The sequence below is a fragment of the Paramisgurnus dabryanus genome, chromosome 1 (assembly GCF_030506205.2).
Source record: "Paramisgurnus dabryanus chromosome 1, PD_genome_1.1, whole genome shotgun sequence".
Classification (NCBI taxonomy): Eukaryota; Metazoa; Chordata; class Actinopteri; order Cypriniformes; family Cobitidae; genus Paramisgurnus; species Paramisgurnus dabryanus.
Window position 1 is genome coordinate 54,797,335 of NC_133337.1, and position 27,138 is coordinate 54,824,472.

The 27,138-nt window shown below is 37.7% G+C and overlaps 2 protein-coding genes across 3 annotated transcripts in view; one reads left to right on the plus strand and one right to left on the minus strand.

Moving 5' to 3' along the window:
- Window positions 1-2,483, plus strand: part of neurl4 (neuralized E3 ubiquitin protein ligase 4) — a 29,694-nt gene extending 27,211 nt beyond the window's left edge. For both annotated transcript variants that reach the window (XM_065242370.2, XM_065242371.1), the window contains one exon: window positions 331-2,483. In XM_065242370.2, the coding sequence (XP_065098442.1) occupies window positions 331-535 (205 nt within the window). In that variant the 3' untranslated portion in view covers window positions 536-2,483. The remainder of the gene's footprint in view (window positions 1-330) is intronic.
- Window positions 2,484-5,191: 2,708 nt separating this feature from the next.
- hdlbpb (high density lipoprotein binding protein b) lies at window positions 5,192-26,477 on the minus strand. Its single transcript, XM_065242372.1, has 28 exons — window positions 26,414-26,477; window positions 23,513-23,592; window positions 22,830-22,928; window positions 20,670-20,818; window positions 20,329-20,544; window positions 19,778-19,984; window positions 19,470-19,685; window positions 19,166-19,372; window positions 18,952-19,059; window positions 17,731-17,835; window positions 17,164-17,242; window positions 16,685-16,824; window positions 14,861-14,965; window positions 14,580-14,693; window positions 14,285-14,371; window positions 13,974-14,105; window positions 13,673-13,891; window positions 12,531-12,752; window positions 11,110-11,328; window positions 10,591-10,729; window positions 10,391-10,506; window positions 10,187-10,291; window positions 9,955-10,089; window positions 9,723-9,866; window positions 9,380-9,559; window positions 8,682-8,798; window positions 8,440-8,586; window positions 5,192-6,107 (listed from the first exon to the last, which is right to left on the minus strand). The coding sequence occupies exons 3-28, from the start codon at window positions 22,903-22,905 to the stop codon at window positions 6,018-6,020; spliced, it is 3,774 nt and encodes a 1,257-aa protein (XP_065098444.1). The 5' UTR covers window positions 22,906-22,928; window positions 23,513-23,592; window positions 26,414-26,477; the 3' UTR covers window positions 5,192-6,017.
- Window positions 26,478-27,138: the final 661 nt, after the last annotated feature.

The following is a 27,138-nucleotide window of genomic DNA, read 5'->3' on the forward strand; positions in this document are numbered from 1 at the left end:
AAGTGCCTGCTGCAGACACATCTAAAGGGTTTATGATAAAAAAGACGCTCGGTTTGCCAGATACTCGTATAATTTCATGCATAATCAAAGTTTACTGTTAAGGGAGTGTCTTGTGTGTATTTTGTGAACGTCTCTTTTATCATAAACTGTTTTGACGCATTTGACATGGTTCACATGACGCAACAAACGCATATTTGGAAAACACGAGCAACACACGACACTACGAACACATATTTTGAATTTGCGCCCCTCGGAAGAGCAGTCGTGAGCTGCCACTGTACAAAAGTAATAAGAGATGCAAGTGATCTTTCTTATGCACTTTCTGTGCAGATTCCGGGACCCACGTTCCCTCCGCTGTCACCAGGCGCAGGTGGGCTTCCAGGTGTGCGTGCGGCCGGGCTCTTACAAAGCAGGGCCGACGTCGCTAGGAATCAGCGAGCCCCTGGATCCCCGATTCAGCAACGCAGAGATCGAATGGATCACCAAGGAGAAAGGAGGCACGCTGCTCTACGGCCTCCTCATACGGGTGGAGTAGGAAAAATCTCTATTCCCCGAACTCACAAACTCCAATATCAACCAAATTTTAAGCGCTGACTCTCGGGACGCCTCGTATCGTTTCGCTTCCCAGGCTCAAATGTCTCTGCATGTTGTTTCAGACATACTTTGTTTTTGTTTTGTTTTTTTTGAAGAAGAAGGGTGATGATATTCCCCATGGACAAAACACTGCCTGCACTTTATGTTTCAGACACTGGTGGGCGAATTTTTGTCTTTCCCATTAAATTCACTCAGCAGGCCGTCACCTCTTTTTTGCCGTCTCTTCATCTTTAAATAAACGTGTTGCCCCTGCAGTTTTTGCTCTACAGAAGCTAACTGGACTGAACAAACACAAACCACCTATTCATAGCACAACCATGGATTTATATTTGTTTGTTTTTGTAACTTGCAATAGACAAATCAACCTGGAATTAACAAAGAGACCTGTTTTAAAGAAGACCAAACGACAATGTCAAGAAACTCACAACCACAGGGGAAAACACTGTTTATATCATCGATTTTGTCGTTTCACAGATTCAACCCTATATTTGGTTTTCATTATAGCTGTGTATTCATTCAGAATTGACAGGCGGGAGAAAAAAAATTGTGTTTTAGGAAACATGCAAAGTGTACACTTAACAAAGACAGGAAGGAAGGATGTGTAATGTGTGGAATCCTTTTAATGCTGAATGTAAATGCACAGATATAACTACACCTTGTGTGGGGTGGGAATTTTTAAAAGGATAGTTCACCCAAAACTGAATGCTGGTTTAAGTTTCATATGTTTAACAAAATGTTTTTATTCAATATAATGAAGGTAAATAGGGGCTGCAGTGGTCACCATTTACTTTTATTGTGTAGAAAAAAAGCCACTTAGACATTACAGGATAACTCCTTTGTGCTCCAATTTTCATTTTTGGATGTACTATTCCTTCTAAGATTTTCCCTGTCTGAGGATAACTTGGTGTGAGATTAACGGCAACGAAGATTGTGTGTGTACAAACCTGGTCAAATGCAATCTAATAAGACCTGAAGAAGAGAGTTCATTAAGCTTAAATGTATTTATGACGTGTGTCCTCTTATAAATGCAAATCCTTGTTATCTTTACATTATGTCATATATTATTTGAACTGTCACCTGTGGAAGTTCTGATGCATTATGATAAAGTGGTTCACTTCTTGGATGTTGTTTACACGTGGGTTACGTTCTGCCCCTTTCCTCTGTTACCATATAATATATGCTGTTAACGTAAAACAAGCCCATTCGTTTACATTCTGTAGTATAAAAAAATGACATTTATTGGTGGCATGTAACAGAATAGAATTGAAAGGTCTTTTTAATGTTCTGCATTCAACATCCTGCTTAACAGGAAGTACTGTTTATTCAGGCTGTCCTGTTGAAAGCTCACGAGGAATTGAAGCTATCTTCTCGATTACCTGGGCCCAAGATTGGTGTTTACACTGTGAATGTGACTTGTTTTTAATATTGTTTACTTCATGTTAGACATGTTGCCATTTTTTGTTGTATTCTCTTATGAGTAAGATTGCACAAATCTAAGCCCTTGCTTGAAAAACTAAATCAGCTCTCTCCTGAGTGTATCTAGACGGTACCCTCTCTCTCTTTCTCTCAAGACATATCTGTCCATATATTTGATTTTCTTTGGTTGCCAAGATGACATACTTGAGTGCTTATTTTACATTAGCAATCCTGCTTTATTGCCAAGGGCGATGTCTGAATTGAATGCTTGCGATGTAAATCAAAAAAAATGTGAAACCACAGGGTTCATGTTTGGCCCATTGCTGCTTTATCTGTCATTTGTATTAGTTTACGTTTGTGTTATTTTAATGTCTTTGTGTTGTACAGCCTGTTACATAACACTAACATTACCTTCATGGTTTGTAAGAAAATAAAAACCAAAAAAAAGAGACAGTTATGCACAACATATAGAATCTGTGTCTGGGTCGTTTGTTAATACGTGTAATGAAACTTAAAGGAAAACACCACATTTTTAAATATTTTACTATGTTCTTACCTCAACTTAGACAAATTAATACATATCTTTCTTTTTTCAATGCGTGCACTTAATCTTTGTACAGCGAGTTGTGAAAGTGTTAGCATTTAGCCTAGCCCCATTCATTCCTTAGGATCCAAACAGGGATGAATTTAGAAGCCACCAAACACGGATGAATTTCGAAGCCACCAAACACTTCCATGTTTTCCCTATTTAAAGACTGTTACATGAGTAGTAGTTACATGAGTAAATATGGTGGCACAAAATAAAATGTGCAGCATTTTTTTAAGTGGATAAAAATGAGAACTATATTGTATGGCGGAAGAAAAAAGGTAGGTATGTATTAATTTTTCTAATTTGAGGTAAGAACATAGTGAAATAACGAAAAACGGTGGTGTTTTCCTTTAATAAAATAATGAATTTTTTGAATAATGAAAATTTCCCCCAAAATCAGAAAATTGCCATTGCAAATTTTGTTAAAAATGTTTAGTTTTCAAATAATTGATAAATTATTTTTACTGTAATGCAAAAAAAAAAAAATGCATTAGCATTATTGTAAAAAGATGCAAAACCCTCTAAGTGTGTCTGACATGTTTTCTTGTAAATAAGCATTTTTAGTAGGCTCTTATGTTTAGGTCCAGTAATTTCACTTTAATGGCGATGGTTATTAGTCAGTAAGTAAAATGCCATATTTCCACAAATGTCACTTTAGTCAGTTCATTGGTATTTAACAAATTTGACTCTCTTTCACTGTAAAACCCTCCAAGTACATACAAAAATCCTCTTCTAAAAGTCTCCAGTCTCACTGTCCTTTTTGAGTAAAGGTAAAAATTAAAACAATATCCTAATGTATTCAGTTAACCTCCTTTATCTAAACTCTTAGAACGGATGTGTTAAAAACATAGACTGTAAAAAAAGATGGACGACGCCTGTTCGCTACCTTCCATTGGTGAAAAGTGAAGCCGCCAGTGTCCCGATATGGCACTGACATCTTGGGTCTTGAGTCTGTGCAGAAGCGATTTCGGGACCAGGCATGCGCAGTAGTGAGCAGGAAGTGAAGCCGCGAAATCAAAACCCCGCCCTCGCTCTCGCAGAATGCGCATATCACACGATATCACAGCTGTCAATCATGACGTGACACCACCGTTTTTATATCATTAAATAACTAACTAAACACAAACTTATTTTAAAAACAAACATTGAATTTACATCAGTGTGATAAAAACGACAATAAATGCCAGAAACCAGGTTCGGAAAAAAGATAATTGAAGTGTAATTCATTTTTTTAGTTGGTCTCAAGTCCCATTGAATAACATGGGGAGGCGGGGTTTATGACCTATACTGGGACCAGTCACTGGGGGGGGGGGGGGCGATCGAGACGTTTTGGCTTCACTTTTCAGGGCTTGTGCGGCATGCTTGGTTAAAAAGAACACATTAGTGTTAGTTTGGGGACAACACACTAAATGCGTTGTCCCAGAATCCACACATCTCTGTTATTATTGAAACAACACAACTTGTGTTTTATATTAACACAAAATCAACACAAAATGACACATAATGTGTTAAAAAAAGATTAGGGTGCTTTCACACATATACTGTTTAGGTCGGCCCAAATGACGTGTCGGTCCGAGTACGGTTCGTTTGGGTCAGTGTGAATACAACAGCGGCACTCTAGTGTGCACTAAATGGCCGCTCCGAGACCGCTCTAAACAGGTGTTCTCAGAGCGGCTGTCGTCAAACTCTGGTATGAACCATCTGTGGTGTGAATCACCATATCTTGTGGTTCCTCATATCTTGCTAGCTTCACTCTTTCTGTCAGGCTGGTTGTCGTGGAAACATGGTCATGAGATGGTAAGAGCTGTCAGAGACCAATGACAGCGCTGACCGTTGTCACATGGTGCACGGTGCAGCCAGCTTTTCGACTACAGTAAAACAACATATGTGAACACGGACACTAAGAATAAAGAAATTCATACAGGTTTAGAACAACATGAGGCTGAATAAATGATAACAGAATCTTCATTTTTGGGTGAACTATCCCTTTAATGGTCCCACAATAAGCTTTTGACTTTTAATTTTTTACAATTAACCCAGGTTTGTTTTTTTATTTAGTTCTCGATTTCATTTAAAATGAATAAAAAGGCAACTTCTATTTCTTCTGAATGAGTTTTTATTTGGAGTAGGAAAGCCTCTGACATGTTATTGCAGTGTTGCATATCAATGTCATCAAATCTTGGTAAAAATATCTTATGGCAATAACATCTTAAGGCCGATAGTGTTTCTTTCTTCGGTTGTTTGTGGATGGTTCCTCACTCGGTCACGTACACAAGCATTTGCTCATACAACAATTAAACTCACAAGATGCCACTAGTCAAGGACACAAAGTGACCCTCATTAAAAAAGAGACATCAAAATTGAAATAAAGGTTTGCAAACTGAAAACCAGCAATTTGCATTCATGACAAACATGTTTTTGTGTAAACAATCAAAGGTAAGCTTTCCATATTTTACCACAACTTTCAACAGGCCAGACCTTCCATCAAAACTTATGATTAAAACACTGCTAAGTGATTGGCTTACATATCTAGGACTTTTTTCTATCATATACTAAAAAAACTATGAGGAAATGGTAATTTTTCTAAAAAAATTTGACTCTAAAAAACTGATTTAATATTCCCACTTACAGTTTTGTCTTGAAAAAATGCAACTTTATACCATCTTAACCACAAACCTGCTTTCCTACACTTCTGATGAACTGTAAAAACTACAAGTGAAGTAAAACTGACTTTACATGCAAACTGCAAATCCCTTCATAAACCTTTGACTTCAATAAACAGAAATCACATGAAGTCTTTGAAAAAACTTTGGACCACACAAAAAACTAATTTAAAAGCACAAAAAACTAAATAATACCTAAAATAGTAATCATTCATTGAGCAAAGTCGATAAATAACAGGCATATAAATACCCTAATAAATACAAAAAATATATAAACAAAAGTTCAGTATTGATCAGCCTTGAGTATTGAGAGTTTTGTAAGTGCATCTGAATCTTTTTTACAGTACATAATAAAGGCTGCTGCAGAGTGCACATTTAAAAACAGTAAAAACTATCAAGGATTTCAAAAATAAACTCATACACAGTGAACTAGGGGTCCTCTTGCCATAAATGGTTCAAGAAATAAATGTATACAAGTCACCTGACCATCAAAGTCACCCATCTTCAAATTGACTATTTACAAACAACAGGTGGATGAGGACACTGCCACTTGATGTTCTAGCTGAAGTGCGACCATCTGTGGACAGAGAAGGGTTAAAAACATCTTTCCACAAATGTTCCGGCAAAGGAAGGTGAAGGCGATCCTTCAAGGGCACCAGGAGAAGAACAAAACCAAAAAACACGGGAATGTTCTCATTTTCAAGTACCAAAGAGATGGTGAGCTCTGAAGAGACATCTAGTCAGAAAATGTCTATTCATTTTTTGGGTCCCCAAGCAGACGTCTGTTTTGGTGCTATTCCAGCTCCGAATGTTGGGAACTCCTCTGCACTGCTCATGTCAGGTGCCTGGAAGGCACAAAAAAGAAAAAAGGCCACGATTACAAGGATGCTGACAACAGTTAATCATTGTTTTGTATTTTAGATGTTGGGTTTAATGTAAAAACATTGTAGTTTAATGTATCAAGAGTGGATAAATGCATACACATTTAATAATTACACGTGCAGGATCAAAGTATAAATCTAAATCCGATTCGCACACTGTTACATTTTTCTCCCATTAAGTCATTTGAAACATTTCTGTATCAAAAACAAAATTTTGACAAAATGACATTTATGCCCTTTGTAAGAAACATTGGAAATTTGTAAGCATAAAAATAACTATGTATAGCATTTCCCATCCTATTGCCTATGACAAATTTTTGCTTTTCTCTTTCCTCACTTTTGTAAGTCGATTTGAATTAAAGCCACAATATGTAAGATTTTTGTAATAAAATGTCCAAAACCACTTCCACAGTGTGATATATTTAATGCAGTTGTGTACCTAAATATCCCAAAAGTTCCTAATGATTTTTAAGAATGATTTGAGAAATTCCTGTTTTAAACACATTCCATATAATTATTATACACAACACACACATGTACTGTATGATGTAAACAAAAACTTTTATTTTGCAAATCATTACAGTAGTTGCAATTAATTGTTATGTAGCCCTAATTTAAATACCATATTTTCCGATAAGTCTATATGTCACTCCGGAGTATAAGTCGCATCAGTCAAAAATGTGTTTTGAAGAGGAAAAACATATATAAGTTGCACTGGACTATACGTCGCGTTTATTTAGAAAATGATTTCACAAAATCCAAGCGGAAGAACAGAAATTTAATCTGGAAAGGCAAGTTATTCAACTAAACAATAGCACAGAACAGCAGCCTGAATAGATTTCCGTACATGTTAAAGTAACATAAACAGTTATTTATACACAATACGATACACATTAGCATATCAAACATACCTGCGAGGCTGTCATAAGGGTGTCACGATTTCGATTTTAAATAGAAATCGATCGAAATTAAGTCACAACCTCGAACTTCGAATAAAAAAATGGGATCGTCGATGCTGCCACGTCCCCATGTCACGTCCGGTCGGCTTGTCAAGCGGGGGAAAATAAACCTCTCAGAGGTGCCTTTAAAAACATGGGTCCAGCGGAACGCGATTTATATTTTAAACACAAGGGATGTATTGCTACAACTCCTTGTAATGCATATCATAAACAGAATTACTACCTAGTGATCTGCCTTCGGACAAAGCCCGGCTCTCTGCACGTGCGCGAGAGACCCACCAAGATGCAGCGGGTTATATTTTAAACAAAAGGGATAGTTTGCCTCAGCTCGCATGAAACGCTTACAACTGAACAAATACGTAAGGATTACTACTTTAGTTTATGTTTATACTTCGGATAGATGTGAGAGCGCGTGCACGTGAGACAGAGAGAAGCGCAGCTGCTTATGACGCACCAGTTTTATTTCAGATGCTAGAAGGAGTCCAAGACGCGTGCATTAAGTCCATGTGCGTGCAAGAAGGAAACCTCTCTCTACAAGCTCTCTCGCGTAAAGGGAAGCCCACAAACCCCCATGTGAGGAAAAGCACGCAAAGTGCATGTTAATGTGAAACTATAATAATAATAATGGCATATTTTTTTTGTCTTTCAAAAATAATAATAATTTAAAAATCGAGAATCGAATCGTGACCTTAGAATCAAAAATGTAATCAAATTGAGGATTTGGAGAATCGTGACACCCCTAGAGGCTGAATAGGGTAAATTAACACGACAAGCCAAATCAAGTTCAAAAAGGTCCTGAAGTCATCACTGAATCCATTGAATTACATAAATAAAGGAACAGCATAGAGCGGACTCTCGCAGCTGTAGACGGTAATGGTTTCTCTTGGTTCATATGAAATAATTTTGATGTATAAGTCGCACCTGACTATAAGTTCCAGTGCCCGCCAAACTATGAAAAAAGTGTTACTTAAAGTCCGGAATATACGGTAATGGCCCGTCCCTTGTCTCCCTTGTAATTGTCGCACTTTTACTGATTTAATATCTGTGCTATCCTCGGTTTCTGGTTGTAGAAACTATAGCAACACGATTGGACAAACATGTGCCGGTTATGCAGCATCTAACATCTACACGTTATAAGATAATGTGATCAAACATATCATCCAAGAACATGATTAAGCTTCGCCTTTGTTATTGTGTTAGTGTTCAAAAGTGAGCTCTATTGGTGAAAATCTTAATGTTGTGGCTTTAAAGAGTCTGCTAAATGCCTAAATGGAAATGTAATATACATTGCAAAGTTCCCCATGTTTAGTCAATTTTTATATCAGATTATCTTTAACCTTGTTTCCCTGTGCATTCCAGGGGGCGTCCCGTACAACAAAGCCTTTAGCAAGGGCTTTATCATCATCATTCCCTCCTGTCACCATCGCCTTGGACGGAGGCTTCATATAAGCTGCCATAGTCTCAGTCTCCGTGACGGTCAACATCTGAGAGACATACAATGTTTCAATGTAAAACCATCAAAGGACCACCAAATGTTATCTATCCATATTATCTATCGATTTTTCCTGGATACACTCACATATTCTTCTTCCAAGTTGAGCAAATGGTCAATGGCATTATCAACATTTTCTGGTAGACCTGTGACTGTAACCTTGTTTGGATCTTCAGAACCTGGCTGAGGAAACCGTATATCAACCTGCAATCAAGAATGTAATTAATAAGCCTTCTTTGCCATATATTGTGTAAAATTCAATACAAAAAAAATTATATCTTAAGGACATTTAAGAAGTTTTTACAAACATACCTTATTGTTTATGTAAGATATGTTTGTAAAAACTTCTTAAATGTCCTAATATAACTTAGACCTAGTCCTGGATTAATTTAAACCCTGTCCAGGAATCCGCCCCTTAGGCCCCTTGCGACCAAATTGCCAAAAAAGACAAACCACAGTGTATCAGGGAATCTAGGTTTTATTTCAAATACACAAAAAAGCTCACAGGTAATAGCATACACTGACCACAATTTTTATATTTTATTAACATTTGTTGATCCTTTTTTCGTGAAAATATTTTGTAGTGTGAAAATAATCATTTTGAATAAAGGGCATAGATGTCAACTGTTCAAAGTTGGACATCACTTTTGGCCCCTACGGTATATATTCTGTGTATTAAATGATAATATAGTCCAGATTTGTCTTTTTTCGCATTCGTATTAAATAAAACACTACCTAAAAAAGTATATTTTATACTTGCGTCACTGTTCACAAGATGCTCTTACTTTAAACTCCTCCATGACCTTCCTGATGGCCTTGCCACGTGCTCCGATGATGCGAGCGTGGACGCGCCGGTCCAGCCGGATGTCCTCACTTACCATTTCTTCCAGGGAGGCCACCAGCTGCTCTATAGCCTCCCTGGCCTCATGAGCATTCCTCTCATACCCAGAAATCACTATTATATTCTAGAGGAGAAAGAAAGACAGGTAGAGATCAAACCAGATGAAAGGTATGCTAGGTATGAGTTACAAAAAGAGCTAAAGAATGAATGAAGAACCTGTTTGAGTTAAGCATGAGGAAATGTCTCGTTCTGCCTTCAAGACACAACAGCATTACTGGAATACGCACCTGCTGTTCGTCGTTCTTGTCTGGGAATTGCACATTCACATCGTAGTCTTTGCGTATTTGGGAAATTACAGATCCTTTACGACCTATTATTTTAGGGTGATATTTGGGGTCTACCGAGAGCGTCAGCCTAAAGCTTCGTAAAGCCTATAAGCAAAAATAATCATCATTTAAAAAAAATGTACAAGATTTTCATGTGCTGTACATGAAAACTTAAAGTGCATTCATGCAGTACCCGATCCTCCTGTTCGGCCTGTAGTTCTTTGACTCTCTCCAGCAGCCCATGTCTGGCCCGCTCCACACTTGGCACCTGACCTGTGATCTTTATGATATCTGACTGTTGTTCAGGCTGAGGAACCCAAATATTCACCTATGACGGCACAATACAGACAAATTATAAAACCTTTATGATCAAAATTGCAGATGGAACGTTGAATGAATAAATAATCCAGGTTTGGATTAGATACCTCATAGTCCTCCATCATCTTTCTTATTCCACTGCCTTTCTGTCCTATAATGTAACGGTGAAGGTCATAGGAGACCTGAACATCAATCGTCACAGGAACCAGTGCCTTGAGTGTTACAGGAAGAGGATATGAGAATGATAACCAATCCTAAGTATAGTATAATAGGAAAAACAAGACCTAAGGATGTGCAAATGAATTCCTTACGAGCAAGGCTGCACGCGCCAGCTCACACTTTTCCGCCTGTCCTGTCAAGGTGATGATGTCACACTTCCGAGGGATGATGTCCGTATCACCGTTCTCTTGAGACACAGGTTCCTGAGCTGCCATCCACAATGACCAGCATTAACACTTATATAACATTTTGTCAAAATGGAACAAAAAAGCAAATGAATTTTTATTGAGACCTGCAGACTCATCTCTGTCTGGAAATTTGATCTGGACTTCATACTCTCGTGTTATTTGCTGTATCTTGCAACCTTTGGGTCCCATGATGGCCCTGTGGTACCGCTGGGGAATCACCACTTCAATGTTCACCTGCGACTCCTGATTGACATACCAGCAGCCAATAAGTATCAAATGTTTCAGACTGTATTTTGACCATATAAAACTTTCACAAGCAGCAAATAAGCCCATCCCAATGCTCGGATGTTTTGGAGGGCTCTTAAATGCATAAAATGTTAGTTGCTATTGGTGGGTTTAAGTGTGAATTTTTGTGCCACCGTCAGGATTTTCATAAAATGATAAGATTGGTCACAAGGCTTTTATAGGTCCGGTCTTTGTCTCAAGTTATGCATGCCTGTGAGCCAGAGTGACGTAAATGGTATTGAGAAAAACAGGAATGCTAACATATAATGAGGGTTTCATTACATCCCAACAATACAATCAGTATATAACCAGTCACCCAGATTGAATTCAAAACTAACCAGATCTCGAACAATCTCCTGAATGCGCTTCTTAGCAGCGTCCACACAATCTCTGGGTCCTTTGATGGTGATGCTGTCGCTGCAACTGCCTGTGCGCGGGAAGCTAACGGCCACGCCGCCATACTCCTCAGCCAACTCTCTCAGCACCTGCCCTCTGCGACAGACGAAATGACGATGATGCCGGGGGTCCACGACCATAGTGTCCTCAATGACATCATCCTGTTGTAGATCATCATAAACAGAAAGATAAGGACATATAAGCTTAATTCAAAAAGCTTGAAATTAACTCTCTCGCCGCCAACGGTTTTTTTTTTAAGTTGCCAGCCAGCGCCAGCATTTTTCATGATTTTCACAAAAGTTTAATGTCTTTCTGAAAAAAATTTTCTTCTTTAAATATATAAACATACAATATTCCAAATGAAAGAACAGACCCTCTGCTTTCAAAAAAAAAAAAACATTTCATCCTACCTTCATTAGTTCTCTTCTTATCACCTCTCAAATATGGGTAGGTTTCTTCAAAAACACAAAATTTTGATCAAACAGCTGAGATAATCAAATTTTTGTAAAGGACTTTGTTAGAGATCAGATTCAGAGGGATCCTTAAAACATACACGGACATACAGCTGCTTGCCCTAGAGCGATACTTCCAGGTTTTATAAGTTGCGGATAATAGCGGTATTCCGGAAAGCCGGAAACACTCGCCATTGGCAGAGACGCGTTATCTCTTAATTGATGAGATAACTTGTCAATGGTGGCGAAAGAGTTAAAGGAACAATCAATTTTTTACTTTTGAAAATGTAATTTTCCAGCTCCCCTAGAGTTAAACATTTAATTTTTACCGTTTGGAATCCATTCAGCCAATCTCCGGGTCTGGCACTACCACTTTAGCATAGCTTAGCACAGTCCATTGACTCTGATTAGACCATTAGCATCGTGCTAAAAAATAACCAGAGTTTCAATATTTTTCCCATTTAAAACTTGACTTTTCTGTAGTTACAACGTATACGAAGACCAACGGAAAATTAAAAGTTGTGATTTTCTAGGCCAATATGGCTAGGAACTATACTCTTATTCTGGCGTAATAATCAAGGACTTTGCTGCTGTAACATGGATGCAGGAGGCGCAAAGATATTACGCAGTGCTTGAAAATAGTCCCCTGCTATCGAAAGTTACGGATGGGACTATTTTCGGCAATTTTTTATTTTCTGTCTGTCTTAGTATACGATGTAACTACAGAAGAGTCAAGTTTTAAAAAGGAAAAATATTGAAACACTCTGGTTATTTTTGAGTGTGCATGGATTCCAAAACGGTAAAGATCAAATATTTAACTTTAGGGGAGCTGTAAAATTAGAATATTTAAAAAAGTGTAGTGTCCCTTTTAAGAAAAAGTGCTGTTTTTAAATACACAGCTTTTGTCTTACCAGGTTTTTGATGAGGATCTCCAGCTCTTTCTGGGCAAGCTGTACGGCTTCCTCTTTTCCCACAATAGTAATACGCTCCTGATCTGGCTCGTCTGGTGAGGGGAAGATAATCCGTGCTCTGGTTCGATCTCGCACGCGACGGATGTTAGCTCCTCCACGTCCTATCAGGAACTTGTGGTACTCGGGTTTGGCCTGAAGCTCCACTGAGAAGTTATTGACTTGCTGGTGGTAAAAAGACAAATGTCTTACATATTGTAGACAATTTTACAATAACAATGATCTTCCTATTCTTGTTTTTCTCAATTTTTAGGTCCACAAAGTGACTGCAGGGGCATTTGAATATATTATATTCACTCTAAGGGGCAGTTTCCCAAACAGGGTTTAGGTTACGCCCAGTGGCGGCTAGTGACTGCTCATCCGAGGGGTGCAAATTCAAAATATGTGTTCGGAGTGTCATGTGTGTTGCTCGTGTTTTCAAAATATGTGTTTGTTGCGTCATGTGAACAATGCGCATAACAATGTGTTTTGTCAGAATAAGTGCCTGCTGCACACACGTCAAAACCGTTTATGATAAAAGAAATGCTCACAATCACAAAATACACGCAAGACACTCCCTTAACAGTAAACTCTGATTACGCATGAGATTATGCGAGTATCTGGCAAACGTGAGCGTCTCTTTTATCATAACCCTTTAGATGCGTCTGCAGCAGGCACTTATTTTGACAAGACACGTGATGCACATGGGATCACTCGACGCGCAGAGCACATACTTTGAAATTAAGAACCACACACAAGACGGGCTATATACATGTTGTAACAAATTTCGCATAGATCGCCCTCGAAAAAAGAAGTCACCGGCCACCACTGGTTAAGCCAAGACTAGGCCTAACTTATATTAGGAGATTTAAGTAGTTTTTATAAACATACCTTACCAAAAACATGACTGGTGTGCATCTTGAGACAAATCAATGGCAGTGACATATTTCAGGCAAGATTTAAGGCAGCTCAAACATAATCCCTGTCTTGGAAACCACCCCTAGATCTCTAAATGTGGTTATTTGGCATTGCCAATAAAATCTGAAATTTTTTAATTACTGGATCAAAGTTTTCATGGAGGGGTTCTCTAAATAACTTCAATTCACCTTCTCTTCCGCCAGCTGCAATAACTGTCTCTTTGCTCGCTCCACTTCTTCTGCAGGACCGCGAATGGTGACCTTGTCCAACCCTGAGCCCTCTGCAGGGAAGTGGATGTGGACACCACCACAATCTTCCATCACTGACCGCACCAGACTGCCCTTCGATCCGATCAGAGAGTTATGCAGCTTGGCTGGGATGGAAACTTCTGTCTCCTTGTGGTTGGCCTGGGAAGACCAATTTAAAGTATGAGAAGAAAAGAAAGACTGAGAATAACATCACTGCTTTCCAGCATTTTCTTTTTCTTACAAGCTCGTTCTTTATGCTCAGGACTCTGTCCCGTGCAGTTTCACAGTTACTCTTCTTCCCCGTGATCACAATCATTTCAGAGTTGCTGTTCTCTGTTGGGAGGTCGATCTTTGTGTTGGTCTCCTCACGTATCTATACAGAAACACGTTACCATTAGCACAATGTTTAACCTTGGAGAACCCATGGGGTCAAATTTGTCCGCTGTTAATTGCTGCTACCCAAAATCTTCTTGGGTTCTCCAGGGTTAAGGTAACAAAACAGATATGATGAGCTTAGAAGAACCAAAATGGTAAGATTAAAAATCTCCTTACTTTTTTGATGTTGGCACCTCCTTTGCCAATGATGTTTTTGTGAAACTGCTTGGGGATGGGTACAGATATTGAAAAGCTGTTCTCAACCTGATAAACATAAAAACATATAATTACACACTGAAAGTCAATGTCAAATATCTTTAGAAACTGAAACACTATCTTAACCAGCTTTGTGTGAAAACAACACAGAAAAACTGAAAGGAATGTAAAGAGCGGGTAAAATGTGCTCTATACTTGTAGTAACTAAGGGGAGGTAATTTCTGTAAGCAGAAAAAAATATAAAGGTGGAAAGTACCAGCTCAGTGATAAGTTTCTGCAGAAACTTTGCACATTTCTCTACTTCGTTTTTGGGCCCCCGGAGCTGCACAATGTCGCTTTTCTGCTGCTGGTCTGGAAAGATGATAATGACCTGCAAAAATAAGACCAATGCATCCAAAATCAAATCTAACATTACCTGGTATATTTTAAAATGTGTGCAATGTGGTCAGCTCAAATGATTATATCTGCGCATGTCTAGTAACTATAAAATTTCCGACCTCATATTAGAAAACACACAACAAATAAAGCTGTTGTTACCTCAGGAAATTTGTCCCTCACTTCTTTGATCTTGTCTCCTTTCTGTCCAATGATTGTACGATGAAATTTCTGCTCTATTATCAGATCCTTCGTTCGTTCATTTTCCTAGAGTGCCACAAATGCCAGAAGTAAAATTAAGCCTGAAAAACGGCTTTAAAAATATGAATAGCACAATGATGGGAAACAATTCTGTATCTTAAAGAAGACATTTTTTTGGATGTCAAATAAATATTTAATGTCCCCACTCAGAGTACATATGTGAAGTTTTAGCTCAAAATACCATATAGATAATTTATTACAGCATGTTAAAAATGCCACTTTGTAGGTGTGAGTAAAATTGTGCCGGTTTTGGGTGTGTCCTTTAAAATGCAAATGAGCTGATCTCTTTACTAAATGGCAGTGTCGTGGTTGGATAGTGCAGATTAATGGGCTGTATTATCCCCTTTTGACATCACAAGGGGAGCCAAATTTCAATGACCTATTTTTCACATGCTTGAAGAGAATGGTTTACCTTTAAAACTAAGTTATAGTGATAGACCGATATATCGGCCGGCCGATATATCGGGCCGATATTTGCAAGTTTTATGTCTATCGGCATGGCTTCCGTGTTCGCAGATTTTTTTCCGGCATTATTTACAGACAGAGTGCTGGAAGCCGCAAGCGATTGCAGGTCATGTGACTAAAAACAACCAACCTTTCCATGACAACATCGAAAGCTCGGCCTAACAGCTGATCATAGCTGAACAAAGCTGGTTTTTATTTCTCATCTCTATGGGGCAGTTTCCCAGACAGGGATTAGACTAGTCCTAGACTAAAATAAATGTAAGAACTATCCAAACTAATAACATCTCTTTTTAACAACATGCCATTTTTATTTACATCATTTTTATGATGTAAATTGAGTGAGCAAAAGTAGGATCTGCTCCAAATATCGGCTCGAGAAAATCGGCAGCCTGTATCGGTCATCGGTTAAGGCTGGTGAAACAAAAATCGGTATCGGCACTGAAAAATCCATATCGGTCGATCCCTACTAAGTAACTGGGTTGATATTTTTCACATTTTCTACATTGAAAGAAGCACTAGGGACCCAATTATAACACTTAAACACGGAAAAGTCAGATTTTCATGTCCCCTTTAAACCCCAGGTGCCAAACTCCAGTGCGGTGGACCACTTTCAAGCTCCGACAACAATCAAACACACCAGATCTAGCTAAAAAAGATCTATTATTCAGAAAAAACGCAGCACCCCTGTTCACTTTTTATCCTCTCTAATATAACATATGTGACGTATGGGAGAAATGTGTCAAAGTGTTCAACCTGGGTACTGTATGTCTATGTTTAGAATTACTTGAATTACAAAAATTCCAACCAGGTGTGTTGGACCTTTACTCTGAATGATAGAGTCACCCCCTCCAGACCTGGACACTGACACCTATCCAGAACTGTAGGGTGCAATGACAAATTTACCAAAAGATAGTTTAGATATGTGTGACCCTGGACCACAAAACCAGTCATACGTAGTACGGTAATATTTCTAGCAATAGCCAACAATACATTGGATGGATCAAAATGATTGATTTTTCTTTATGCCAAAAATCATTAGGATATTAAAGATCATGTTCCATGAAGATATTTTGTAAAATACCTTTCGTAAATATCTCAAATATGTATTTATCATTAGTGCTGATAAGGACTTAATTTGGACAACTTAAAAAGCTAAATATTGTTCTTTTCTAAAAAACAAACCCATACATCAATGCAAACCTTATTTATTTTAAAAAATTGACCCTTATGACAAATGACTGTGCTTTACACATGTCTCACCATACGCTGGGCCATGTCCAATAGTTCCTTGCGAGCGAGCTGTACTCCCTGAGGATCACCCTCTATACGAACCAGACCGCAGTGTTCAGAGTCCTGAGGAATCCTTACTGACACCTTATACTGCTCCTTTATGCGATTTACTGGAAAGAGCACCAAATGCTTCATTTATCAATAAATTGTACTTTTCTGTTAAAAACTGTATTGATCCTTTTTGAACAGATTGGATTGGATAAGGTAATATAATGGGACAAATTGGAACATAAACAATTGTCATGTGAAGATCTGTGAAATATATATTTATTTGAATAGGGAGTAGAACATTTGCAACTGTGGCATGTAGACAATTCCGTGCTGCCTTTTATCTAATAAGGTGTGAAACTACAATTTGACTATTTAAACACAATTTTCTCTAGCTGTGTCAGATTCCCTGTGTTTCGTGTTTTAACTATTCAAACGATGCAGAACAGGTTTTGACTTACTGTTGGCTCCATTCTTGCCAATGAGATGTCTGTGAAACCGCTGGTCAATGTTAATTTCTGCGTAGTCCATTTTTGCCATCTAAACAAACAAAATGGTATTCTTACATTTTAAAAATTCAGTTTTAAGCTGCAGAGTAAACATCATAAAGCTTATGTGATTCAGATTAAGTTCTTATCATACATAGCTTAGTCTTAAAGGGACACTTCACCCATTTGCATTAAGCTTTGTATAGTTAGAACCCCAGTCATGTTTTTGAATGGTCATGCATCATTTTCTCAGTTGGCGCTGAGACAGGAGAAATACAGATTTCAGTGTTGCACTTCCTTCTTTCAATGATGTAAAAATCATCATTTTGCATCATTGAAAGAAGGAAGTCCTATTTCTTTGTTGAAGGGGTGAGACTACAAACACCCCTTTTCTCGGTCAAATATGCACCATATTTTATAAGTATGTTACATTTCGACTACAAATATGACACACTTTCAATAAAGATTAATGTTTCTACGCGTGAAATGCTCCTTTAAGTTTTTCTTGAACTGATAATGAGAGATATGAAGTTCTCTGACCAGATCTTTGATGATCTCCTGCATCTGAGCCTGGGCTTGTTCTACCTCTTCTGTTGGACCCTCCAAACTGATACGTTCCTCTCCATCAGTAAACTCTATATGCACCTAGTGATGACACAATATCACATAATGATGCCTGCGAAATTTTTTCATAATCAGGGCCAAAAAGGCTGCCTTTATTTATTAAGTGCAAGTTTAGCCAATACAATATTTTACACTGTCAGAATTAAAAAAAAAAAAGGTCCTTACTGTAGCTGTCACTCGGGCAGGACCCGTGAAAAAGTCCTAATATGTTTCAATTAGATATAGTTATGTATACATTTGGCACCAATATGCATCTTTGGGGTACAGTACTAATATAAGGGTCAGAGACAAAAACGGTTTGGCAAGATGAGAAATTCAAAAATCTTTTTAAAAAACTTGTTTTAAAAGCACGCATCAGGTTTATTTTAATGCACATAGTGTATTCCGTTAATTTTATGCAATAAAAAATTACATTTGCATAATTTTTATGACAGTTAAGACTGAATGGACCTGAAAATGTCAACTGGTGTAACCGCCAATTGTGCCAAAGAATGAGAAATATTAAATATTTTATCCACCTTGATGGCATGTAAGTGTAACCATTAAAATAATCATTTTAAAATATCATTTTATTAGTTATTTCTAAATGTAAATCTTAATGCGTTTTTGTAATATTTGTCCTGACATATGCCGAGTGAAAACAGCTCTGTTTTCTAAATAATCTTTGACAAATTATGTAAAAATGTATGGAAAAAATAATTTTACACTAAACTAGATGATTATATTTTGTTCCACATTTTTTATATATATTTATATGTTCATTTAAAAAAATACTAGTTAACATCAATCGACACAGACCGGTTACACCACATTGACATTTTTGCAATTTTTACCTCAAATATTCTTTTTAAAATGAAACAAAACCAGAAATTTTAAACTTGCTCCTAAAAAAAAGAGAATGTATACAAGTAATCTGCAAATTAATTTTGAAATTTTAATCCTTTTACATTTAATTGAACCATACGGACACAAAATAATTAATGTCACTTCATTGACCCATAAACTCTTTAGATGCAAAAATTTACTTTTTCAAAGGGTACCGCCCCAGTGACAGCTAGGCAGCATTTTTTGACTATTTTTCTGACAGTGTAAATACGTAGCATATTTCATGTTGACACATCATTTCACTTTCCCTACCTTAGGTAATTGCTGCGTAATGCGGCCGATGTTCTGTCCTTTCTTTCCAATAATGAATCGATGGAGCCAGGCCGGAGCAATCACCTCCACCACTATTGCACTTTTAGCCTGCGAAACAGCCAAAATACTCTGTAAACAGCTGCCTATGCTGGTTTTCTTTGAAAACATTTAGCTCTGCCCAAACTAAATAGCTTTCATACATCCATCTTCTGACCTTGGCGTACACCTGTGTGAGGGCTGGTCCCAGCTTATCAGGTTCCCCCCTGAGGATGATGGTCTCAGAGGCGGACTCAAGAGGAGGCATCTCAACAGACACCCCCGTGTTCTCCAAGATTTCCTGAATGGTGTTGCCTTTCGGGCCTACTATGTACTTATGTTGGGACTTTTTTACTTCGACTGAAATTGTGGTCGTTTTTCGCTTCTGGTTGTGGAGAATAAAAGGACTGTCATGAATGTCAGGTCAAAAATATCAGAACATGCATGTTTCTGTGTTATGTAACTTAAAAAAATGAAATCACCTTGTCATCGTAGATGGCCTGTATACGGGTGACAGCCATGGCGACCGCTTCCTTCTCGCCGGTGATAACAATCTCATCTTTAGGAAGGCTGGGAGGTGGGATGCTTATACGAGCCCCGGTTTCTTGAGTTAGCTCTTGAACGAGTCGATTATATGCACCAGCAATGAATGGATGAAAAGCTTTCTCAAAAGATATACGTTCCACTGCACGCTTATCCTAAGGCAGGTTATAAAGAGGCTTATGTTTGAAGAATGTGTTCTTGGTCGGTATTTGGTTTTCATCTCATTTTACCTCACAATAATGCTTACCTGCTCTGCAGAGATGAGCTGGATTTCATGGCGAGCTTTCTCAATGCCCTCCTTGGTACCAGTGATGCGGATGTTGCCGTTGGGATCGTCGGAGCGGGGGATAGTGATCTTGGTGGCTGTTTTTAGCTCTAGTTCCTGTAACTTCTCACCGTTCTTTCCGATCACAAACCGATGGTGTTCTTTCGGGATAAGCACAGTCGCTGAGGCCTGCACAGAGACATTTATAATTTATAATTTACTACTACACTGTCAGAGAAAATGGTCAAAAAATTGTCCCGAGCTATCACTGGATTGATACCCTTTCAAAAAGTACACCTTTGCACCTAAAGAGTTCATATCAGTACTTTAAAAATTCAAATTTGTACCTCAAAAGTACAAATTAGTATCTTAAAGGTACATATTAGAACAAAATGTGTCCCTATATGTATCTTAATGGTATATAGTACAAACTTTTTAAAGGGTACTGCCCCAGTGGCAGCTTGGGCCAATTTTTTTCTGACAGCGTACTAAACAGAAAAACAAGTTTATTAAGAAAAGCAAATATCCGGCACCTGAGTCTGCAATCGGGCAACAATCTCTTTCCTTGCTTTCATAACTGACTCTAGTTTTCCAGTCACCATGATAGAGAGACCCTGGTCCTTGGCTAGAGAAAGCTCAATGTGTGCCCCAGTCTTCTGCATGATATCCAGGCACACCTTCGCCTCCTCACCCTCACCAAACTGACTGTTGTCTTTATACCGCCGCTCTTCCAATGGGACATGAAACACCTGATAGGGCAGACAGGCAACAAAGAAGGGAGTGAATCATTGAGGGAGTAAATGATCAAAAGATATGGCCTGGCATGAAGAACATTTACCCGACCTATAGTTGCACAAACCATCCACGTTGTTACCTGAGTGATGACAGAGGCTTTGATAGGTCGGATTTTGCTCCAGGCACCTGAAGGCTCACCAGTCCTTTCTCCTGGAGAACCCTTGTCCGGTAATGGGGGAAAGGCTTCCAGATAGGTGGGTACATATGCTTCATCTTCTGGGACAATACCTAAGCACAGACAAAACCAAATATTTTGGTTTCAATACTGACTTCTTTTCATTTACAATTCATTCAGATAAATGTAAATTGTGTGTATCATTAAAAAGTGTTGGTAATTAAATAGTTGTAAATTAAGTAACAAAACAAGAACTTTCTAAATGACGCAGCCAGCATGTGAGTCAGTTGACTCATTCAAACAGCTTACACAAGTCTTAGTGACTCTTTTTGAATGATTCTGATTCATTAAAAGAATCTGTTCATAAGAGTAATGCTATTTGCATGTCAGACTATTTTGAAAGGTACTGTATGTTGTCTATTATCTTTGCATTATTTCATGACACACTCTCTTGAGAATAAAACTGCTCCAGTGTTATTTATTTTCTTTTAAAGTTCCCCTGTGATGAAAATCAAGCTTTTATTGCTGCTTTTTACCTGTATGTCTTTGTGATGTTTTAATATTCTTTAAGACAAACCATGTGCAAATTCATCATTCAACACAATTGGTAAATATTTTCTCCATAAATTTGGTCTAAAAACTGCTGCACAAACATGTAACCAGTCACATCATCACAGTTGAACGAGTGGATCAGTGGTTCGATCCATAAATATCATCGGCACTTAAAACGATTGCAGCAGAGCTGCTTTAGTTTTGCTTCTGTGATGCTCACATATGCAGTGTGAATGCTCCACCTGTTAACATCAGCGCTAAAAATAGTGCTGCAAACACACAGTTCACAGATGCATTGCGTGAAACCGGACTTTTATGTCCCTGAAACTGCTGAATGTAGCATCTATTTACATATATATCTATTCACATATTTTTATGGTCCGAGCTGTGCAACTGAGTAGAGGCGGGGACTAATCAGCATATAGACCCGAGTATACTAAATAAGGCGAGGGTGTACAAGGGGGCATTCAAGCTGTTTTAAAGGAAAACACCACCGCATTTTACTATGTTCAACAAATTAATACATACCTTTCTTTATTCAATGCGTGCACTTAATCTTTGTACAGCATGTCGTGAATGTGTTAGCATTTAGCCTAGCCTCATTTATTCCTTAAGATCCAAAAAGGGATAAAGCACTTCGACCTCTGCACTCTAAAAACAAACGGTGCTAAATAGCACTAAAAGTGGTTCTTGGCTCGTAATCATAGAGGAACCATTTTAAGTGCTTTATAGCACCTATGTAGAACCATGTGTGGTGCTACAGTGGTGCTATATGACCCCTGTATGGTTCTTCATAGGTGCTATATACGAATAAAAATGATTCCTCTATGATTACGAGCCAAGAAGCACATTTAGTGCTATTTAGCAACGTTTGTTTTTAGAGTGTAGCGCAGTATTGACGAAAGTTTGAGCGAGAGGTGGAGCAGTCAGGAGTGATACTGTTACTGCGAGCCGAAGTCAAAGTGCTGCAAACTCTAAGTGCTCTTCCGCCATACAATATAGTTCTCATTTTTTATCCGTTTAAAAATCGACATGTTTTATTTTGTGCCACCATACTTACTCGTGTAACTACTCATGTCTTTAAATAGGGAAAACGTGGAACATGTTTGGTGGCTTCTAAATTCATCCCTGTTTGGATCCTAAGGAATGAATGGGGCTAGGCTAAATGCTAACACATTCACGGCACGCTGTAAAAAGATTAAATCCACACATTGAAAAAAGATACATATGTATTAATTAATCTAAGTTAAGGTAAGAACATAGTAAAATATTGAAAAACTGTGGTGTTTTCCTTTAAAGCATGAAGAAATTACTGTTATTATGATGCTCAAAGAGTAGTTTTAAATGATAAACTTATCAACTACAGGAGGACTTTAAAGGATTCCCAGTGTATACACAACAACACATTTTTAATAACAACAGTACAAAATATGAGTTTTTCCATCATAAAGATTTAATGATTTTATAATAATTGTGATTAATAAAAGAACTACTCATCCAGAAAATATAGCAGCACAAATAACCACTGCCAAGCCAATTCATGAAGATGAAGGTATCAACTAGCTGTCATACCTGTGATCTCAATATCCTTCAGCCCACCGCGGTGCTCCGCAAAACTCTCCTGAGTCAACACTGCCACAGAGCTCATGTTTCAAGATCTGATCCGCTATCCTGCAGAGACCAAGAGGAAGAGGAGGGACAAATAGCAAACAGAAAATCCAAACACAACCTTAAAAAAAAATCACACTAAAGACAGCAAAACAGTATCAGTTTGACTGCTTTCATTTGAGTAATAAGGTCAGGCTGTATGCATGCTGAGTTCTGTATTCTCTGCGGTTCCTGAAGCCCAGCAGGGCCCGATACACACTGCCATCTCCCTGAGCCCAATAGCTCTTCTCCCCACCTGAGCTCTCCAATTAAAAACCAAACACATGATTCCTGCAGCTGTGAATTCTACACAAAAGCCTGTGTGAAGGCAACTACTGTAGCGATTATTGATCTGTGTTTACACCACTTTGAGAAGATGCAAGGATGAATCTTTTGTGTATTTTACATATTGTTTGCATAGTTAAATCAGAAAATATTTCTCTCAAAGCTAAAATGTATTATAGATTATACAATATGATGCTATTGTGACATGCATTAATGAGAAGTTTCCATGCATGTGAAATACACCTTAATACCCCTCCATACCGAAATGTGAGAGAGACATCCCAGAGTCTGCCACTTAGAAATCAAATGAAATTTTAACTCACCAGCAAAGGGTCGAAAACCAGAAAGTCCGTCCAGGTGGATGCTACCGAATGCTCTTCAGTGTCAGTCTGTTTGTTCAGCCCTGTGTGGGTGAGGTTAGAGAGATCAAAACCAGGCTGGTTACATACACGGCACACAAAAAACAGCTTCTCACAGCAGGCCCTCTGAGGCTGACCAGCGAGGGGGGCAAAAACTCAGTGGTCGGTCCTGTGGGAGGCAGTAGTGAGATCGAGTGCCAAGGATAGCTTCAACAACAGTCTCCAGTGACAAAGTGTCTAATTGGTGTGCGGGTGTTTGTGCTTACTGTGGTGAGGGCAAAAATACACACATACATATGCTATTTACACATGAGATTGACACATTTTACAAATAACTTGCTAACTATCATTAGGTGTGTTTAGTTCACTAAAACATGTAATATACAACAGAGATACATACAGGCTACTAAACTGAGATTAGCCAGTCATTCTTGTTGACTTACATATCAATGAAGACAATATAGTAAACCTGTGAGTGCACCTAATTTACTTTTAATGTATTATCATTAGAGATGCATCAATGTAGCAGCCGCCGATATTTAATAGCCATTTTTTTACACTTTTACCTGCAAGCATGTGTAAACAAGTGGATCAGCTAACAACAATTTCTGAACATAATCTCTAGTTATAATCTCCAATGACAATATATGATGAAAACATGGTGAATACAAATGTATTGGAAGCCTCAGTGTAGCAGACGGCAATATTTAATAGACAAATTTTGGACAATTTTAAAACATCTGCATATTGGCTATGTCATGAGGCAGATATAACAAACTTACCCTTTTTTACGGTATTATAATTAGTAATACACTACTGCACGGCTACCGGTATTTATCAGTCAATCTTTGATCAATGTAAAACCATCTGCATATTGATTATAGCATTATAAATATAACAAATCAATAATTAATAAATACAGTATGTGAACTGTGAAGGCAGTGAGTTGTATAACGTTTTTCTTAAGGTTAAATAATTAACCCTTAAATGGATATCTAGGGTCTTTAGAAATAAAGAATGTGATTAGTGCATAATTGAAACGTTTTATATATTTGGCATTGTAACGACATATGCTTGATTTTATCATTTTGTTATTGGTAATCAAGTATTTTGGCAGTTTTATACTACTAATAACTTGTTTCACTGAATCAAGGCAAAAGCAGGACAAAATTACAACTGTAATATTTACAATAGGCTTTATGACCAGCTGCACTACTTGCTGAACTTCAGCCAGCTCCTTGTTTCTTGTCTGCCATTATTGGACAAACTGATTAATCCAGGTGTGTCTGATTATTGTTGTTGGGACTACTGAGGTCAGGCACACCTGGATTAATCAGTTTGTTTGTGACTACTGAGGTCAGGCACACCTGGATTAATCAGTTTGTCCAATAATGGCAGACAGGAAACAAGGAGCTGGCTGAAGTTCAGGAAGTAGTGCAGCTGGGCATAAAGCCTATTGTAGGAAAACAAACCTTACGCATAAAGGTTTTCATATGGGATTGTCCTTTTTCAACTTAGGTCTTCAGGGAGAAAATTTGCAAGCTATTTGAATATTTAGCAGCAAAGCTATACAAAAACAAACAAACAAGCAATGTCATCATGTTAAAGGGATAGTTCACCAAAAATGAAAACTCTCTCATATTAACTCACACTCATGTTGTTATAAACCCGTATAAACACGAAGAAAGATATTTTGAGGAATGTTTGTAACCAAATCTTTAATGAGCATTCTTTTTTTTCTACTAAGGAAGTGAATGGGGCTTATTACGGGTTTTAGTTACAAACGTTCTTGAAAATATCTTCATTTGTGTTCATCAGAACAAAGACATTTATACGGGTTTGTAACAACATGAAAGTGAGAAAATAATGACAGAATTTACATTTTTTGGGTGAACTATACCTTTAAGTCTGCATTAGCTATAAAATATCCATATATTGTGTACATCACTGTTTTCAAGGTGGAGCATTGGGGGGCACTGCCCTCCACAATCATATGGTTATTGTGTGAACTTATTATTTATGACAAAACATATTCATTTTGTGGATTTGGTTAGTCACAGTACATTTCATCAACATTTTTGTGGTTTTAGATATTGGTGCCATTATGATATTATCAAAGTTCATTCAGTTTACGCTCGAAAAGGACCTCACACGCAAATATCTACATGAGTGGACATATAAAAAATCTACATTAATGTAAAGATAAAGTTATTAAGATATTTCACACTAAGACCCACCCACCACCTTTAACCATTTCAATAGTGAGTGAGTACACTTTATGTACAGTCTTGTTTTTATAATGTAGGTTGGACAACATTGTGTTTTGGTGTTCTGCAGTAATATGGAACTAGGTCTATTTCAAATACAGGTTACCATAAGAATCATATCATAAAAAAGTGTGGCCCCCATGAAAGCTAAATGCCCCCTTTTGCCTGTTCTAGCGACGGCCCTGACTGTGTACCTACATGATGTAGGCTACATCACAACATGCAAGCATGCATCTGCAGGCTCTGTGCAGAGTAGACCTGCAAGTCTGTAAACAAATGGACCAGCTAAAAACACTTCCTGAAAGATAATCCCTAATCATAATCTCCAATGACAATATATGATGAAAACACGGTAAATATAGTAGTGATAGCCTTAGTAGAAAATAGTCCAGATTTATATGTATGACTGCATTATATCCATAGTAGTTTAGCTGGACAGCTAATCTGCTACATTTAAGAGCTCGATATCTATGGTGCTACTTTAATCTTTTCTTTACATGCAATATTCGGATAACTTAGTGGAAAATGCAGTTATTAAATCATGCCACCAAAACGTTGCGATAGGCAGCACATTTTAGAGGAAGAAAATACTGCTCACCTTATCAAAGGAAAAAGGCTAGCCGCGCTGGTCTAGGAATAGTAAACAGTGCTACGAGGAGTCGATTCGCTAATCTGATTCGATCCCCTTCATGATTCATCTGAATCAGATTCAATACAAAAAGTACAAATGGCTGATTAAGGCTCTTTTGATTTATTTATAAAACGTATTTTTCTTATAGGCTACTTTTAAGATATAGTGTAGTTTTAATTTCGCTTTCAAACGAAAAGAACATTTCCAAACACGTTTAACAAGCAAGCTATCACCTATCACATTTATTTCATCAAAAAGGCTTTGTTAAAAAAAAATAAAAGAAAGAGGCTACCCTTAATATTACTACACTTTAAACCAAAAAACAAGCTTACTGTAGTAATGGTAACCACAAAATAACCATGGTTTTGACCACCATGGTTTTCAAAAGCCATAGTTAAACCATAGTGTAGTTAAACCATTAAAAAAATTGTTTAGCTAGTAATTAATACTTAAAAAACATATACACTTTTACCACATTTGTTAATATGTTTTTTTATGGGTAATATAATGATGACTGAACCAAACAAGCCTGAATGCAATTTGCATTATCATATTTTTAAGTGATATGATTAAAGACATTACATTTACGTATACATTGCATTTGTGAGGCTATTTTATCCAACGATACGGCGCATGGTTCTATTAGTGTTTTCCTTACGCTGCTAACGCATGCTCTACCAACTGAGCTACGT

Bases quoted from the DNA above. Each gene is read 5' to 3' on its own strand.
- hdlbpb (XM_065242372.1), bottom strand. From the start codon at position 22,905: ATGAGCTCTGTGGCAGTGTTGACTCAGGAGAGTTTTGCGGAGCACCGC. The intron at 17,836-18,951 runs GTAGGGAAAGTG...TGTCATCACTAG, and splicing joins TTACGCAGCAATTACCTAAG to GTGCATATAGAGTTTACTGA. The intron at 14,372-14,579 runs GTACTTTCCACC...TATGTTTATCAG, and splicing joins AGAAACTTATCACTGAGCTG to GTTGAGAACAGCTTTTCAAT.